The sequence below is a fragment of the Neovison vison genome, chromosome 7 (genome assembly GCF_020171115.1).
Source record: "Neovison vison isolate M4711 chromosome 7, ASM_NN_V1, whole genome shotgun sequence".
Lineage (NCBI taxonomy): Eukaryota > Metazoa > Chordata > Mammalia > Carnivora > Mustelidae > Neogale > Neogale vison.
In genome coordinates, this window is record NC_058097.1 from 198554783 (window position 1) to 198570680 (window position 15898).

Below are 15898 nucleotides of genomic sequence, written 5' to 3' on the forward strand. Positions count from 1 at the left end.
CCCAGGAGTCACAGCATGCCTGTGTTGCTGGCAGGGTTTTGAGGCAGGGACAGGGCAAATCATTGATCCCCAGGCCTCCAGATCTACAGAAGCAGGGCTAGAAGCAGGTGACCTCCCTCCCAGTCGTGGTCCTGTCTCTCTGCTCAAGGCTGGTGAGGATGTCATTCTAGGTGCCCCTTGACAGCCATGAGGTCATGAGGTCAGTGCTGCCAGAGAAGCAGCAGCATGGGGAGGGCTGGTGGCCCTTGAGCAGCTATTAGATCCTCCAATGGCCTAAAAATTCTTAGGGAACATGGGGAGTATATGCACAAGGGAAACACCGAGTCCCCAGAGGTTCTAGGAGGTGGGGTGGGTCATCATAATTTCAGCTCTGTCCACTTTGCCCTGGAAATCCTGCTGTCTGAGCTGCTGTGAGCTGTCCCAGGGCTTTGTGGCTTTTTCAGGGAGCCCTGGTCTCCCGATCCTCTCCAGGTAGCCCTGATTCAGCTAGAGCCCTAGGGTCCCACCTGGAAGACAATGTGTATGCCTTAGAGGTGTGGACTTTCCATGAAGGATGAGGGGCTGGGGAGCTGAGTCAGCTGCAGGGGAAAGAGTAATGGAGAGTGTACCAGGAGACAAGTGTGACCAAGCAAGCACAGCTACAGCAGGGCATGGCCAGTGCCCTGACTCCTGCCACTTATGGATGCTAATAGGGCTATCTTTTCCATCCCCCCTGGCTTCCTTGCAATGATCTCCCTTGCTGACCCAGTGATCAGAAGGATATCCTTGTCTCTTCCTGACTGTGACCCCTAAACTGCCTTCCATCCCTCCTCTCACACAGTTCCTACCAGGATTCTTTTTCTCCTCCCCCTTCACTCTCTCTCTCTCTTTTCAGGCCAGGAGGGAGGAGAAGAAGTGAGGCCTTGGGGGTTCCAGAGGCCGAAGTCTCAGAGCCTTACAACTCAGGGCAGAGGGGTCAGGTCCATGCATTCCGGAGCGAGATTGTCTGCATTCAAACTGTGACTCCACAATTTACTGAACTTGGTGAATCTGGGCAAGTGACTTAACCACTCTGTGCCTTGATTTTCTGGGCTGCAAGATGGGGATGACAATAGGATTTATCTCTAGAAGGTTACTGGGGAGATTAACCGAAACAGTGTATGCAAAGGGCTTAGGACAGTGCCTGGCACCAAAGTAGCCCTCAGTGCTGGCGCTCTCTGGTTGGGAGAGAGCGCCTTGTCTCCACTAGCCCGGGGCCCTGGAAGAGGCAGAACAGCAAAGAATATCCACGGAGGATGGTGGTGGGAAGGATTCGGGGAATGAGTGGGTGGAACATCCAGCAGAGGAGCTGGAGTAGCAAACTGGTTTTGAGTTTGGACTCTGCAGGAGTCTAGGGGAGCTGGGGCCAGCCTCCTGATGTCATATCCTCTGTGGTGCTTGCTCTCCCGCTTTGCCGCTGGAGTTTCTCATTGGCCCTCGTGAGGGGGGAGGAGCCTGAGACAAAGCCTCTGATTGGCTGCTTTTATTCAGACACTTCTCAGTTTCCAGTCTGATAGGGAGGGGTGGAGCGTAAGATATTTAAAACTCACAGAAATACTTGAATGGGGTAGAGAAGAAAGGAGGGAAGAGGGTGGGATGTAGGGGCGGGGGAGCGGGTCCAGGTAAAAGATTCTTCTCCAGTTCTCTGGGATGGTTTATAAAGTCCTGGGGGTTGAGGGCAGGGGACTGGACTGTATGAATTTTGGGCCGCTGGCTGATGTGGGGTGGCTATTATATTTGAGACGAGAGAGATAAAAAGAGATGTTGCACACAAACCTTTTAATGACGCGGTCTTGGTGGAGTCTGTTCAGGGCGGGGAGCCCTGGGAGGTGCTTTCCTGAACCACAGTCTTGACCAGCCTTGGGCCGCCATTTCCTTCTTTCCCTTCCGGGAGTGGGTGGCTCAGGACCTGCAGGACCCTCACTCCCTTTCGGGCTCTGTGAGGCCCCGTCTCAGTGCTCAGAGTACATTCTCTCGTGCTGAGGCCTGGAGCGGGACCATCTGCTTCTGCTGCTCTTGCTCCTGCCGCCTTGGCTTTCCTCTCCTCCTGGAGGGCAGGAGAGCGGCGTCCTGGGTATGCAGCGTCCAGGCCAGGGCTAGGAGCTGGGGGCTACCAGGGGGCTCTCTACTCAGCCGCGCCCGACTACCATTCTCTCTGCCCCATCTATTGCTCCCTGGGGCCAGGACCCCCTAGGAAGGACTCTAGGAGACCCCAGCCAACTGGGGAAGTGGACAAAGAGCTCTGGCCTGAATGGGTTTGAGTCTCGGTGCCACCCCCGCCTGGGCGCCTGAACCGGGGTAAGTCCCTGCTCCCACCTGCTCTCCATGTCCTGCACCGTGTCTGGCAGTGGCTGGCCCAGGGTCTCTGGCAGGAGGGCAGTGACAGCGCTGGCGGCCACGGGGACGGCGCCGTAGATGAAGAGAGGCACGGAGGGGTAGAGCTCAGCAGTCATGCTCACCAGGGGGCTCACGATGCTGCCCACACGGGCCATGGTGCTGCCCATGCCCATGCCCGTCTGCCTGTGGGGCCCAAGGTGCGGTGGTGTCAGTCACTGCCCTAGCATGAATGCTGAGGTCCCAGCTGAATTCAGGGTCAGGGCAGCTCAGGCCGAAGCCTCGCTCCCCCCCCCCCCCCCCCCCCCCGCCACCCCTTTGATAGCAAGTGAGTTTGGCATTTGTTCCGGAGATTAAAAACAGACAAACAACAAAAACAGGCTGGGAAGGGCTCTGGCCAGAGAATCAGGAGACTGAATTTTGCCTCTGGCCTTAACTGGCCATGCGACCAGAGGAAGAGTCCCTTTTCCTCTCCGGCCCTCAGTTTCCTGAGCTGTCAAATGAGACAGTTAAGTCAGGCCAGTGGTTCTCAGATCTCCTAGGGGATTTTGAGTTAGAATTGTCCCAGCCCACACAGTCCCATTGGATTAGAATCCCCAGGGGACAGGACCCGGAAGCTGCATGTTGAGAGTATGTTAAGAACATTCTCTGAGGGAACCGAGGTTAAAAACCTTGACTCAGGAGACAGACGGTTTGGGTTCAAATCCAAGCTTCCTCCCTTACAAGCTGTGTGACATGGGGCAAGTCCCTTGATCTTTCTGTGGCTCAGTTTTCTCATTGGTAAAATGGAAATAGTCATGGTACCTACCTTATAGGTTTATCATGAGGATTCAATGACTTGATACTTATAAAAAGTTTAAGACGATGCCTGGTGTGTAGTGTTTTATACTGTTGTTCTTTCCCCTGAAATCCTCCAAGGGCACAGCACAGCAGCCATGACCCTGCTGCGTCCCAGCAGCCTAGGGAAGCCAGGCCATTCTTTGACATCTCATGGGAATTTTGTGACCCATTTTTTAACATAGACACGTGTTTCTTGTTTCTCAATGCAAAAATGCTCCCCCCCCCAACTTTGGCACTCGAAAAGCAATGCTGGGTTTATCTGTACAGCCACCAAGCACAAGCAGTATTAAATGTGGCTTTTGTGATAAGAAATTACTCTCCCGTTTGGTCTTTGGTTTCAGACATACTTTGGTTACAGACACACTTAGCTTATAGATGAAATTTAGGTTTGGTGGCTGCTTCTAACTTGTGGTTTAGATCAAGGTGGGTGCGGGGTGGGGGACCTCAATGAATTGCCTCTGAGATGTGTCTTCTTGGCTCTCTACCCTGCCCCAGCTGGTGACTCCTTTTGAGATCTTTTCCTTGGATCAGGGCAGGTGTATCTGTGTTAGCCATGAAGTGTGTACTGAGCTTGCACAGATGGGGGCTGAGAGGGGGCCTTGGGCTACACATGCTGGGCGGTGTGCTCTGGTGTGCTCTGGGGTCTGACCTATGTGTGTGGGGATGTCTTGTCTGAAGGCTTCTCCCACAAGGCTCCTACTCACCGGATCACTGTGGGGTAGAGCTCCCCAGTATAGAGGAAGATGCAGTTGAAGGAGGCAGCCAGGCAGCCTTTTCCCAGCACAGCAAGGGAGGTTCGGACAATGGACTGATCTGGAGAGAAAGGAAGGGGTCAGTGGGAGTTTGGGAGTGGGGCATGAGAATCTGGGAATAGGGTTAAGGATGAAGGACCAAGGTACTCGTGGGTGCTCACCCTGGGGTACCACCCCATTGACCAGGATGCAGATGCCTGCCAGCAGCAGTGAGGCCATCTGGGCAGGCCGGCGGCCCAGAGAGTTGATGACAAGGAAGCCCACCAGCTTGGCAGGCAGGTCCACAGCACCAAAAATCACCTGGATTAGGTAGATGTTCACGCCAAAGCCCTGCAGGTCCATGACCAGCCCGTAGTAGGCAAAACTAGTGGCAAACCTAGTGGGGGAGGGACGAGGGGTATGGAGTTGGTTAGGAAGGGTTAAAAGGGGGGGGTGCTCATTCAACATAGGGGTGAGCTACACTGTGACCCTGCTTCAGAAGCTAGAATTTGCCTTGGCTAATCTGTCTTCAAGCATTTAGTCTAAGTGCAGGGTAGTCCTCCAAGACCCCAAATTTCTCAATCTTCTGATAACTAGTATCCCCCAATATATTAGGAGATTTTTCACTTAGTCGAATGTAAAATTCATATAGTTTTAGTCTTTATCTTATCTATTGATGCCGGGCTGAGGGCAGGTGGATTTTCAAGGCACATCTTTAGAGTCAAGGTGTTAGGAAATGCCAAAGCTTTGCAGACCTAGGCCTGGTTCTGGGATGATTGTGCTTCTTATGTTGTCCGGAGCCCACAGAATGAAGCTCAGGTTATTGGATAGGACCCAGAACCTGGGGTAAATCCCAAATCGGAACCAAAACACTCACTGGTAGAATTGTTGACTGCGCTTTTCCTAACTGTCATGGCGTTATTCTGGTGATGGGCTCAGGAGGGAAGCACATCAGAAGGATTATGGGGAATGTTGCAACCAGAAAGGAACATTTTTGGCTGATACCAGCCTTGGTCAACATGTCCTTTTGGAGATGAGTTCTAGGCATCTTATTGCCCGTGCTTGTGTTTCTGGCAGGCCCTGATCAGGTAAGATCAGGAAAGTCTCCAAATGTTTTGCAAGCCAGACTAGTCTCTGCCTTCAAGATGTAATTCTATTGACTTTGGGGCTGATCCCAATCCTGAGGAGGTGTTTCCATATTGCCACGGAGTGGATAAAAGGAGAAGGTGGAGAGACCGAAGCCCAGTGTGGTGACCGGAAGTGAACTGAGGGGAAGTCATCTGGTTCTTCACGATCGTCCCTGGTGGAGGATTACGGCCCCTCATGGCAGGTCCGCTGACTTTTCCTCCCTTCTGTCTGGCCTCTTCCACCCACTGCGTCCACTCTCTCCCCAACCAGCCTCCTGTCTCTTGGTCTGTCTCTGTCTATCTCTCTATGGCTCGGTCTGTCTGGGCCTACCACAGCATGGAGAGGCAGAGGAAGAGGTGGCGAAGGGCGGGGCAGCGCAGCAACTCCAAGGCGGAAGCCTGGCCTTTGCCCATGGTCAGCTCCTTTTGCAGACTGGCCCGGAGCACCTGCCAGGATGGGCAGGGCTCAGGGCCTGGACTCCTCCCGAAACTCCTCCCAGCCTAACCCCTTACTCAGGGAAGCCCTCTGAGACCTGGGTTCAGGGTTTGAGGGTAGAATCCTCATGGGGTGTCATGGGAGGCCTTGGGGGGGTCTCACCTCCATACTTAGCTTGGTGCCTTCTTCTCGCTTCCCATTGATCCAGGCCACTCTCTGCAGGGCCCTGAGGGTGAGGTCTAGCCTCCCGGAGGAGGAGTACCAGCGGGCTGACTCTATGAAGAACCTGGGAGCGGGAGGGTGGGGGTAGGTGTCTACATGGCTTCCGTTCCCTTTGGCTGGGCTGGGAGCAAAGGGTGGGCTTCCCAGGGGCCTGCAGTGGGATTTCATTTCAGGCTGCGAACCCAGGGGTTTTGCCAAATCCCCCTCTCTAGGACCATAAGACAGCGACCAGTTTGGTGATGACCAATTCCCAAACCCAGAAGCTCAGCTTTGGGGTCTTGGGTAAAGGCAGCAACACAAGCAGGTTGTAGAGCCAGGGGGGAGCTGAAGAACTATATCCCCAGGGTGGGGAGGGAGGGGGTAAATCCTTCTTCCCACAGCCTCAGTTCTCCCATCTGTCACGCGGAGGCACTGGGCTGGGTTTGACCTTCTGGCCTTGACCTTCTCTGATTCTGTGTGTTGGAGTGTGCTGTGGGATCTGGGGGATGTCTTGTCCTTTGCAGCCCTCTGGGCAGCCCTTGGGCACCCCTGCCCACCCCGGGCCCCACACACCAAGAGTAGATGAAGAAGGCGAAAAAGGGCACGGAGACCAGGAGCTGCAGGTGGCGCCAGTGGGGCACGGCCAAGGCCACACCGGCCAGGAGAAACTGGCCCAGGCTGTAGACATAGCCAGTCAGGGTGCCCACACAAGCCCGCGTGTGGATGGGCATCCACTCCACATCTGGAAAGAAGGTGAGAACAGAGTGGTGCCGCTGACCGGGTTGCCCAGCGGGTCAACACCCCTGGGCTGGGCAAAGACCCCTCTCTCCACCCAAACTGTGATCTGTCCCAGGGCTCAGAGGAAGACACGTCGAATGAGGATGCATGCCATGACGGGGGAAGTGGGGGACTTTCGGTGGAGGAAGGAAGGGGGAGATGGGTTTGGAATCCCTAAGAATTGTCCCCGCCTCTCCCCCACTCTGTCTTGCTGCTCCCCAACCTACTGTCCTGGCGAGCGTCCCTTTTCCCTCCAGAACCTCTCTGACCACTCAGTGCTGTCTTTCCTCAGCATGGGCCGATTCGGTGGCCAGAGCGGCTCATGAACCATCCTGGTTCATCCCTGACCCCCAATCCAATCTATGGAGATTCCCTTCTGGGCTTGACGGACGATGTTGGGTAAATCCTTGCCCTTCTCCCCAGTCTCAGGTTCCTCCTCGAAGAATGCACATTGATGGCTCCTGGACAGACCATGCTCAGGCCATAAGTGTCTTTGGTCTACATGATGCTGGCTTGCCCCATGTTAAAAACATGGAGTTATTTTTCCAACATTACAAAATTGGGCTATTTGACATTAATAAAGAGAAGAGGGTAAGATCGGACAGCCCTGATTCTTCTGGCTTGAGCAGCTGAGTGGTTGTGGCCCCTCTGGATGGGGCTGTGACCCTCCTTTGTCTAAAGTCCTCAGCGTTCCCTAATGCCTCTTGTACCCAGTCAGCATCAGTCATTTATGGGAACGGCCTGGCCCTAAAAATGGAGTTTGCAATCATGCCTAAATGACAGGTCAGGATGGTATGAGTCCGGGGAAGAAGGCTGTTAGGTTGGCTGCCCAGATGAGGGCAGGCGGGACTCAGGAGGGGTTGGCTGGGAGAGGGAGCCGGAAAGAGGCTGCTGGGTTGGGGGTCAGAGAGGAGTGGGTAGGGGCCCGCCCTGCCCTCCCGGCCTCCCTCACTCAGTGTCATGCAGTTGAGAGCGATGCCAGCCAGCGACATGCCGGAGAGGAGCCGGAAGGCACAGTAGACGGGGAAGTTGGGAGCGAAGGCTGCGCAGGTTCCTGACACAGCCGTCTGCAGATAGTTCAAGATCAGCAACTTGCGGCGGCCCAGCCTGGCGTGGGGGAGGGGAGAACAGCAGCAGGGATCCTGAGGGCTGACCGTGCCAGGACAGGTAGGGAGAGGGGTGCCTGCCCTGGGGGAGGCTCTGGGCTGGGGGGTTCTTTTGAGGACCTGCGCTGTATCCTGAGGCTGGCCCTGTAGGTCCTCGGACCAGCCCCAGGGGTTCAAGGCCAACTTCCCACCTGGTTCCCATGAACCCAGCTGAGGCCCAGGCCCAGCCCGGCCCCGTGGCTCTGCCCAGGACTGACCTGTCTGCCAGGTAGCCGAACACCATGGCTCCGAGAAGCACCCCTACCATGTACAAGGACTGGGCCAGCTGGCGTAAGGCCCTGTTAGAGCACACGAGGTCCCACTGCGGGGAGAGGGGGCAAGGGTCAGGCAGAGATGAGCCTGGGCCGCGGGGCTCCCCTTCCCCTCCCTTGGGCTGGCCCTCTGAGACCTATGCCACCCTCTTCCCCTGACATTTCCCTTTGCTGTTTGCTTCCCCGGTCCTGGGAGCCGAGAGACTTTTCTTGACTCTGACATCCCCCTTTTCTGTAAAGGCCCCCATCTTGAGTCCCTTTCTTTATCTTTCCATCTTGGCCTCTGGAGAATCTGGGACAGTCTGTGTGTGTGTGTGTGTGTATGTGTGTATGTGTGTATCTGTCTGCCTGTCTCAGAGGGGAAAGCAAGTCTGGCAGGCCTCTGGAGCCGGGGGCCCAGGTGTCCTCACCTCGGTCACGATGGTGGATGGGAAGGTGCTGTTGTCATAGATCCAGCCATTGGTGCACGGCTCTGTGGCCCCTGTGCCGTTGGTCTCTGTGCCGTTGGGAAAAGGCGGTCCCTGTCGGGGGACGGTGAGGAGGAGGCAGGACTCGAGCTGCCCCTGCCTGTCCCGGGGCAGCCAGGCCTCCAGCTCCCCGTCCTGGCTGAGGTTGGCGTCGGCAGGCGGGCGGCAGTGGTGGGTAGGGATGGCCGCGGTGAAGTTCTGCAGGGTGTTGTGGGAGGCCATCAGGAGCAGGGGGAGGACCACCAGCGTGACCTGGATCTGCTGGAAGCGGCCGACACCCCCCACCTGCTGCAGGAGGTCGTTGAAGGCCATGGGGCCGGGCCGGCCAAGCGGCTGGGGGCTGAGGACTTCTGTCTGGGTGTCCCTGAGCCTGCCGTCCTTAGCTGGAGCACAGAAGCAGCTGTTGCCTCCGCAGCTGAGTTGTTCCTAGAGCCGAATCGGAGCTGGCTCTGTAGGGGGACAGGAGCCTGGCTGGCTGCCCCTCCTTCCTTCGCTCTCTCCGTCTTCTGTCCCTCCCTTTCCCTTGAGCCTCCCCTCACTTGGGGGTGGCGTGCTCAGCTTTCAGGGTCTGCCGTAGCCCTGACCCCTGCATGGGCAGGATTTAATCCTTGGCCTGGAGGGAATGAGTTAAAGTGTGACTTGGTATCAGAAGGATTAACCCTCTGAGTGTCCTTGTGTCAGTGGAAATTCTCCAAGTGGGTATAAAGGGCAGGAGAGCGGACCGGAGTGGGGGTGCCGAGAGGGGATGTACTGAGAGGGCGTGTCCGGACATCCGGGGGCCAAAGGGGGCCAGGTGGGACCTTACTGTCTTCCTTTTAGTGAGAAGACTGGGCTCTGGGAAGTCTGGTGGCCTCTTGAAGGGATTCTGTCCTTTTCAGTGGACAGGATCCAAGCAGTCTGTCTTTGAGAAGGGTTGCCAGAGAAAATACAGAACTCTCAGTGTCGGATCAACAAATACATTTTATTGTAGTGTAAGTATATCCCTAATATTACGCGGGACACACTTATACTAAAAGAAAATCATTCACTGGTCTGAAATTCAGATTTAACTGGGCATCCTGTATTCTTATGTGCTAAAATTGGCAACCCCAATCTCTGGTCTCCTGGGGACAGCTCATATCTCATGGGACCACAGCTTTGTTCAGATGGAAGTAACTAAAGAGGTCAGAGGCTACTTTTGAAGGAGCAGGACCTAAGGCCAACATCGTACATGATCTAGATCGATCCTTTCAAAGTCTCAGCTTTTACCTTCCGGCTTTTTCTGTTTCCAAAATATTCCCTGTGTCTTATTTCTGTCCATAATTTGTTTTTGTTTTAATTTTTTCAGTTGAGCATGAACTTATTTTATTTGCAGCCACAACTCAAAGACAATCATTTGTTTTCCTCCATCGATTTGGCTGCTGAGCCCCAATCGAGTTCTGTGAGTTCTGATTGGCTGGATCGTGGGTTGCGAATGCCAATAGAGCCAGTGGCAACTTCTTGCTTTTATTGAATTGAAGTTGTTTTTTTTTTTTTTTTCCTAAAGTAGGCCCCATACCCAATGCAGAGCCCGGTGAGGGGCTTGAACTTACAACCCTGAGATCAAGACCTGAGCTGAAATCAAGATGCTTTATTGACTGAACCACACAGACACCTCAACAACTTCTTCCTTTTAATTTGCATAGTGCATGATATAGGAAACGGGGACTCTGAGTCAGTTTACTTGGGTCTAAATCCAACCAAAAAATGTCTCCAGACATTACCTTAAGAGACGTCTCAGACTTATTTTGAATAATGATCAATCCCATACCTGCTTGGCCAAGATATTCCAGACATACAGATGACTTCTACCAAAACACTTCCAAGAATGCACATGCTCTTATTGGAGTAGGGAAAGGTTTGCAAGGTGAGGAGGAGAACTCCTCTTCCTCCACATTCTGCTGGATTACAGCAGGGTAGCTTGGACCCTGAAGCATGGCAACCCTTGCCCTTCCCAGGCGTACCTAGCCAGTTTTGCCATTGGAGGAGCCAAATCAGCACCCTGACCTTCCTGGGTCCAGGCCAACACTCTTCTACCATGTTCTAACTCAATTGTTGATTTGAGGTTTCATGCTAGACTCTTTTTTTTTTTTTTTTAAAGATTTATTTACTTATTTGACCGAGAGAGATCACAAGTAGACAGAGAGGCAGGCAGAGAGAGAGAGAGAGAGAGAGAAAAGCAGGCTCCCTGCTGAGCAGAGAGCCCAATGTGGGACTCGATCCCAGGACCCTGAGATCATGACCTGAGCCGAAGGCAGCGGCTCAACCCACTGAGCCCCCCAGGCTCCCCTCATGCCAGACTCTTCTTTTTTTTTTTTTTTAAAGATTTTATTTATTTATTTGTCAGAGAGAGATTACAAGCAGGCAGAGAGAGCGAGAAGGAAGCAGGCTCCCGGCTGAGCAGAGAGCCCGATGCGGGACTCGATCCCAGGACCCTGAGATCATGACCTGAGCCGAAGGCAGCGGCTCAACCCACTGAGCCCCCCAGGCTCCCCTCATGCCAGACTCTTCTTTGGGGTATTTCCATTTGGGGTCTCTGGCTGTCCCTCCCTCTTTCCTGCCTTCTATGGGCTGTCTGTTCATCCCAGCTCACCAGGTTCTTTGGCATATGTCTGAACAGCATAGATGGTTAGAGTTCTGGAGTTTTGTGGGACATATCCAAGCCCCATACGAATTAGCTGGTGCAAAGGGCCGTGAAGAGAGGGGATATTTCTCAGTTCTCCCAGGCATAAATCTCCAAGTCTTATTGTTGAGGGGAAGCAGTTTTATTTCTGACTTCTCCTGTAAGGACTCAGGATGCCCTGCCATCGTTGTACAGTTTACGCAAGCTACAATCTCATGGATGAAGTTGGGAGGGTGTTTACTATCTTTTGAGGCGCTGAGATACGTGAAGTCTTAGACTGCTTCAGACCTACTTTGTCTAACTTCAAAGCCAGGTTGTTTCCTGCAGTTTAGAGGTGAGCAATGCCCGGCTAAAGACGTCTTAGGGCTCATCCAGTCTCATGTACAGAAAAGAATAGGGAGGCCCAGAGAGGGATGTAACTCAGCCCAGCCTCCCTCCCCCCACCCAGTGTTGGTTCTGGGCTGGGACCCAGTGGGTGTCCAGATGCCTGACAACGTTCTCCAGGCCAAGGTATATAAGAGCCTTGTGGCCTGGGGATGTGAAGACAGCTGGACAAACAGCTTGGGGGCTCTGGGGCCAATCTCCTGCCAGGACTTGGTGCCCTCGTGGGGGCGTGGGAGGAGTGTTGAGGGCAGTGGGGGAGATGGCGGTCCTACAAGCACCTTCCCTTTTTGAGCATGCGCCCAACCCTGCTTTTGAGAAGAGCCCCCTCCCTAGGGCCGGACCAGCTCCAAGCCAAGCTGAGCCTGGAAAAGGCTCTGGAGACTCCAGGGACTCCATTGTGGTTGGCTCCTGGGATCATCTGTCTAGCAAGGAGACTTCCCACCAGCCCCCCAGCTCCTGGAGGGTTTCTGGACGGAAGTGCTCCTGTGGCGAGTGATTGGCAGAATGCGAAATATCCTTTAGGGACATTCTGAGTCATTAATCACTCAGAGTTGGACTCCCTGGACTGACTGGAATGTGGACTTCAGTTCTGGCCGTGCTCACCCAGAAGGGGTCAAATCTGGGACTTCTGATTGGCCAAGCGCCACAGAACCACATACCATCAGAGACAAATGCTGTGGCTCACGTGAAAACTTCTCGTTGTACAGATAAGGAGACCAGGGCCCAAAGAAGGCGAGGGATTTGTCCTTGATCACACAGCAGACCCGTCTAGATCTCAGCCCTCTTGATCCCATTGCTCTTTCTATCATGTTAACAGCCATCACATAGCTCAGATTTTCTGAGACATCCAGTTTTTTTTTTTTTTTATAATTTTATTCTGTTAAATGGGATTTAAAGTGTGTCACTACATGCGATTTTGATTTCGGTTGTTTTGTGAGGTTTTTCAGATAAATGATTTGCAGGTCAGAGGAAATGCTCCGGCTCAGATCACAAGTCCTAAGTGTGGGTTTGAAATGAATGGCTCGGGGAGAAGTCAGGCAACTCCAAGTGCCTACACCAGGCACATGGCAACACTCTGAACAAGGAGCCGAACTGCGAATTGTATGTCTCATGGCCTGGTTACCCTGGCCAATGAATGGTGCAGAAATTAGAAATTCATCCCAAACTGCCAGGGAAAGCCTGGACAGGAGGCGAGTAACCAATGCAGTGGCTCAGCGCGGCGATTCTGCCCAAGAGAGGGGCTCCATATTGCGTGACAAGTCCCTGAGCCAGCTGGAGGCTGAGTTCAGGGACTGAGAGCAGGGAGTAGGGAAAGCAGGAGGAGCCAGAGCTCTAGAGGAGCAGCAGAGATGGCAAAGGTAGAATCCAAGCTGGGGACTTGGGAACGGCCAGAAGAATGGGCCGTGTGCATCCTGACCGGCATCCCGGTTCACCAGGTGTCCTGACCACGTGACTGCGAAGCACTTTTCCGGGCATCTTCCTTTCACCTTCCTGCGTGTCTTCGCAATAAATACCCTGAAACAGCTCAGGAATGGTTACAGCCAGGACATCCTGGGAGCCACCCTGAATTCTGGACAGCTGGAAGTTGGGGAAGTGGGGCGGCGGGGCTAGTGTTCCTACCTGAGCCCAGTTTTCCTCCCTTCAGGCTGAGCCCCAGCCAAGCCACCCCATGGCCCACTGAGCCCCAGCCAAGTGCAGTGGGGGCTGGGTGGGAGCCATCAAGGGCTGGGTGTGTACTAAAGGCAGAGGGTAAGGGGAGGCTGGTGCAGTCTGGGAACTGACAGGAGTGGAATGAGGCTACATTGCAGGTGCGAGGGGGAAGGTACTGAAACGGAAGCCAGTTGAGGCAGGTCGGGGCCTGAGCGGGTTGGGCTCTGAGTGGGACCAGCCTTGTCACAAGAGTGTAGACATCCCACTGGGAAGTCACTGAAATGTTGAAGCAGGGGGTGTAACACGCTCTCTCTCCTGTTTAGTAAGCTCTCTTCCAAACATCTAAATACAGATTTGAGAATAGTGGGCTCTGCGGCTGGCGGTCGCGGCCCTGGAGTGTTTCTGAGTTGTCTGATTGGTGGCCGTGACCTGCTGCTGAGGGCTTGAGCTCAGCCAGTCCCAACGGAGATGTGCTAATAGGGTAAAACGCACCCCAGACTCTGAAGACTTACTATGAACTGAAAGCTGTAAAATACCTTTATTGATAACTTTTATATTGATTACATGTTGAAATGGTAATATGTGGATATCTGGGGCTAAATAAAATATATTATTATTATCATATATACACACACTTAAAATTAATTTTACCTCTTTTTAAGAACGAGCTACTAGGAACTTCAAATCACATAAGTGGCTTGCATTCCATTTCCACCGGACATCCCTGGCAAGGGATGGCGGAGGAAGGGGTCTTAGGAAAGAATTCTGGGGAACATCAGTGTTTAGGAGATGATAGAAGGAGAGGAGCTGCTTTTGGAATTGTTTGGTTTGGAAACATTTGAGTTTAGCTTAAACAAAACAAAAGCTATTCAGAGAATTCAGGATATTTTCTCGAGCTCAGTATATCCAGGGCCGAGGAGGACCTGGGGCCTGGACTCCGTTAGGAATCACTGTGAGGGGCGCCTGGGTGGCTCAGATGGTTAAGCGTCTGCCTTAGGCTCAGGTCATGATCTCCAGGTCCTGGGATTGAGCCCCACGTCCGGCTCCCAGCTCAGTGGGGAGCCTGTTTCTCTGTCTCCCACTCCCCCTTCCTGTGCTCTTTCTGCCTTTCTCTGTCTCATATGAATAAATAAATAAAATCTTTAAAAAAAATCAATGTGAATAGTCTCACCGAGTCTTTTTATCTGGGCCCTTGTGTCTGTGGTTCTCCTTTTCTCAGTGCCCTTCGCTTTGTTCTTTCTCGGCAGCCGGCTTTCTCTGACCCACTGGCATCTGGGTCAGCCCACCCTCATGCTAACCCTCCTTCCTAGGACAAGGACCACGGCAGGGACTAGAACCTCTGTGACTCAGACTCCCAGCCCAGGAGGGAACACGTGATGAATGAGGCCAGGTTCAGGAGGGGCGCCTGGTCCAGACAGTCATGACCAGAGGTGGAGGTCATGGAACAGTTCAGTTGGCAGGTTCTGGGGGTGTTGACCTTTGAGGAAGGGGTAGGGGCAGGATGGGCGAAATTACATTTTGTAGCATTTGCAGGAAACCCTCCAGGAGAGTCTGAAGGAGCAGCCACAGTATGGGAGGGAGCTGCACACGCCACCCCCTCTGCTGCCGGCCCTTCCCCACCGCCCCCCGCTGCCCCCCCACACCGTATCTCAGAAACCAGGGGACCCAAGTCTGTTGAGAGGCCAAGTAACAGGCAGGATGAAAATGCCCTTTGGGTTCAGCTCAGCCCTGGGGGCACTGAGTGACAAAAGCCACAGCTGTCTCGGTGAAGGGGGGGACGCTGGAGAGCAGTTTGAAGATGTACTAGGTTAGAAGGTACAACTAACCTGGTGAGAAGCATCCAACTCCTTCATAAAGTTTAGTTGTGAAGGGGAGAAATTTTAAGATGGTGTGGCCCCTGCGGAGAGATACGGTTCCAAGGGGGGCTGGTTTGTTTGGTTCGTTTTTGTTAAGACAGGAGATGCAGGAGCTCATTTGACGTATGCTGAGAAATGAGCCAGGAGAGAGTGAATGGGTGGAGGAGACCTGAGGGGAAAAACATCCAAAGGCGATTTCCTTTGGACTGGGTGCAGAGCCCCAGTGGGAGGACTGACTTCCTGCTGGGACTGGAGGGAACTCAAGGAACATAGAGTTGACAATGGTGGCCCTTGGTTATGGCTATGTTGTTCACATGTACACACGACACAGAGCTGTCCAGGGGCCTGGGTCTGGGCCATGGATCAGAGACCTGGGGCAAGCAGATGGATTGGATTGGGACTGGAGCAGTGCTGGCTTCTGCCTGCAGCGGCTCTGGGCTTGTCTTGTCTTCTGCTCACACGCATGCTGGGACACGTACTTGCCCACAGGGTACTTCCAAGCACAGGACTTGCTATGGACAATATTGCGTGCTTGCTCAAATTTGTATGTTGATGCTCCAGCCTCCAGTGTGATGGTAATTGGACGTGGGGTCTTCGGAAGGTAACTGGGGATAGAGGAGGTCATGGGGGAGGGCATCATGATGGGACTAGTGTTCTCAGAAGAAGAGACAGCAGAAACCTTGCTTCTCTCTCACTGTCCCCGCCAAGTGAGGACACAATAAGAAGGTGGGCGTCTGCACGGCAGGAGGAGGGCTCCCACCAGAGACTGAGTCTGCTAGCGCCTCGATCTTGAACTTCCCAGTGTTCAGAACTGGGAGAAAGAAGTGTTTGTTGTTTATGTGGTCTGCCTGTGGCTTGTCGCAACCTGAGCAGACCAGCTGTATACACAGCTCTGTGCGCTTGTACATGTGCACACGGGTTCCCATCAGCCCAGCCTCTCCGTACCCGTGTGCCCAACCCTGCATGTGACACCTAAGTCCCAGTGGATGGTTATACATTGCATGTGTCTGTGTGGCGGC

At 53.7% G+C, this 15898-nt stretch overlaps 1 protein-coding gene across 1 annotated transcript; it reads right to left on the reverse strand.

The window, feature by feature from the left end:
- Positions 1-1486: 1486 nt before the first annotated feature.
- SLC22A6 (solute carrier family 22 member 6) lies at positions 1487-8990 on the reverse strand. The gene is made up of 10 exons (XM_044259503.1): positions 8292-8990; positions 7828-7931; positions 7417-7571; positions 6261-6429; positions 5649-5772; positions 5382-5497; positions 4106-4320; positions 3897-4005; positions 2335-2538; positions 1487-2065 (listed from the first exon to the last, which is right to left on the reverse strand). Exons 1-10 carry the CDS (start codon positions 8658-8660, stop codon positions 1978-1980), a joined length of 1653 nt encoding a protein of 550 aa, XP_044115438.1. The 5' UTR covers positions 8661-8990; the 3' UTR covers positions 1487-1977.
- Positions 8991-15898: the final 6908 nt, after the last annotated feature.

Excerpts from the sequence above, each read along its gene's own strand:
- SLC22A6 (XM_044259503.1), bottom strand. The coding sequence starts at position 8,660 with ATGGCCTTCAACGACCTCCTGCAGCAGGTGGGGGGTGTCGGCCGCTTC. Across the intron at positions 7,572-7,827 it reads TTCGGCTACCTGGCAGACAG|GCTGGGCCGCCGCAAGTTGC; the intron begins GTCAGTCCTGGG and ends CCCCCACGCCAG. Across the intron at positions 5,498-5,648 it reads GCACCAAGCTAAGTATGGAG|GTGCTCCGGGCCAGTCTGCA; the intron begins GTGAGACCCCCC and ends CCATCCTGGCAG.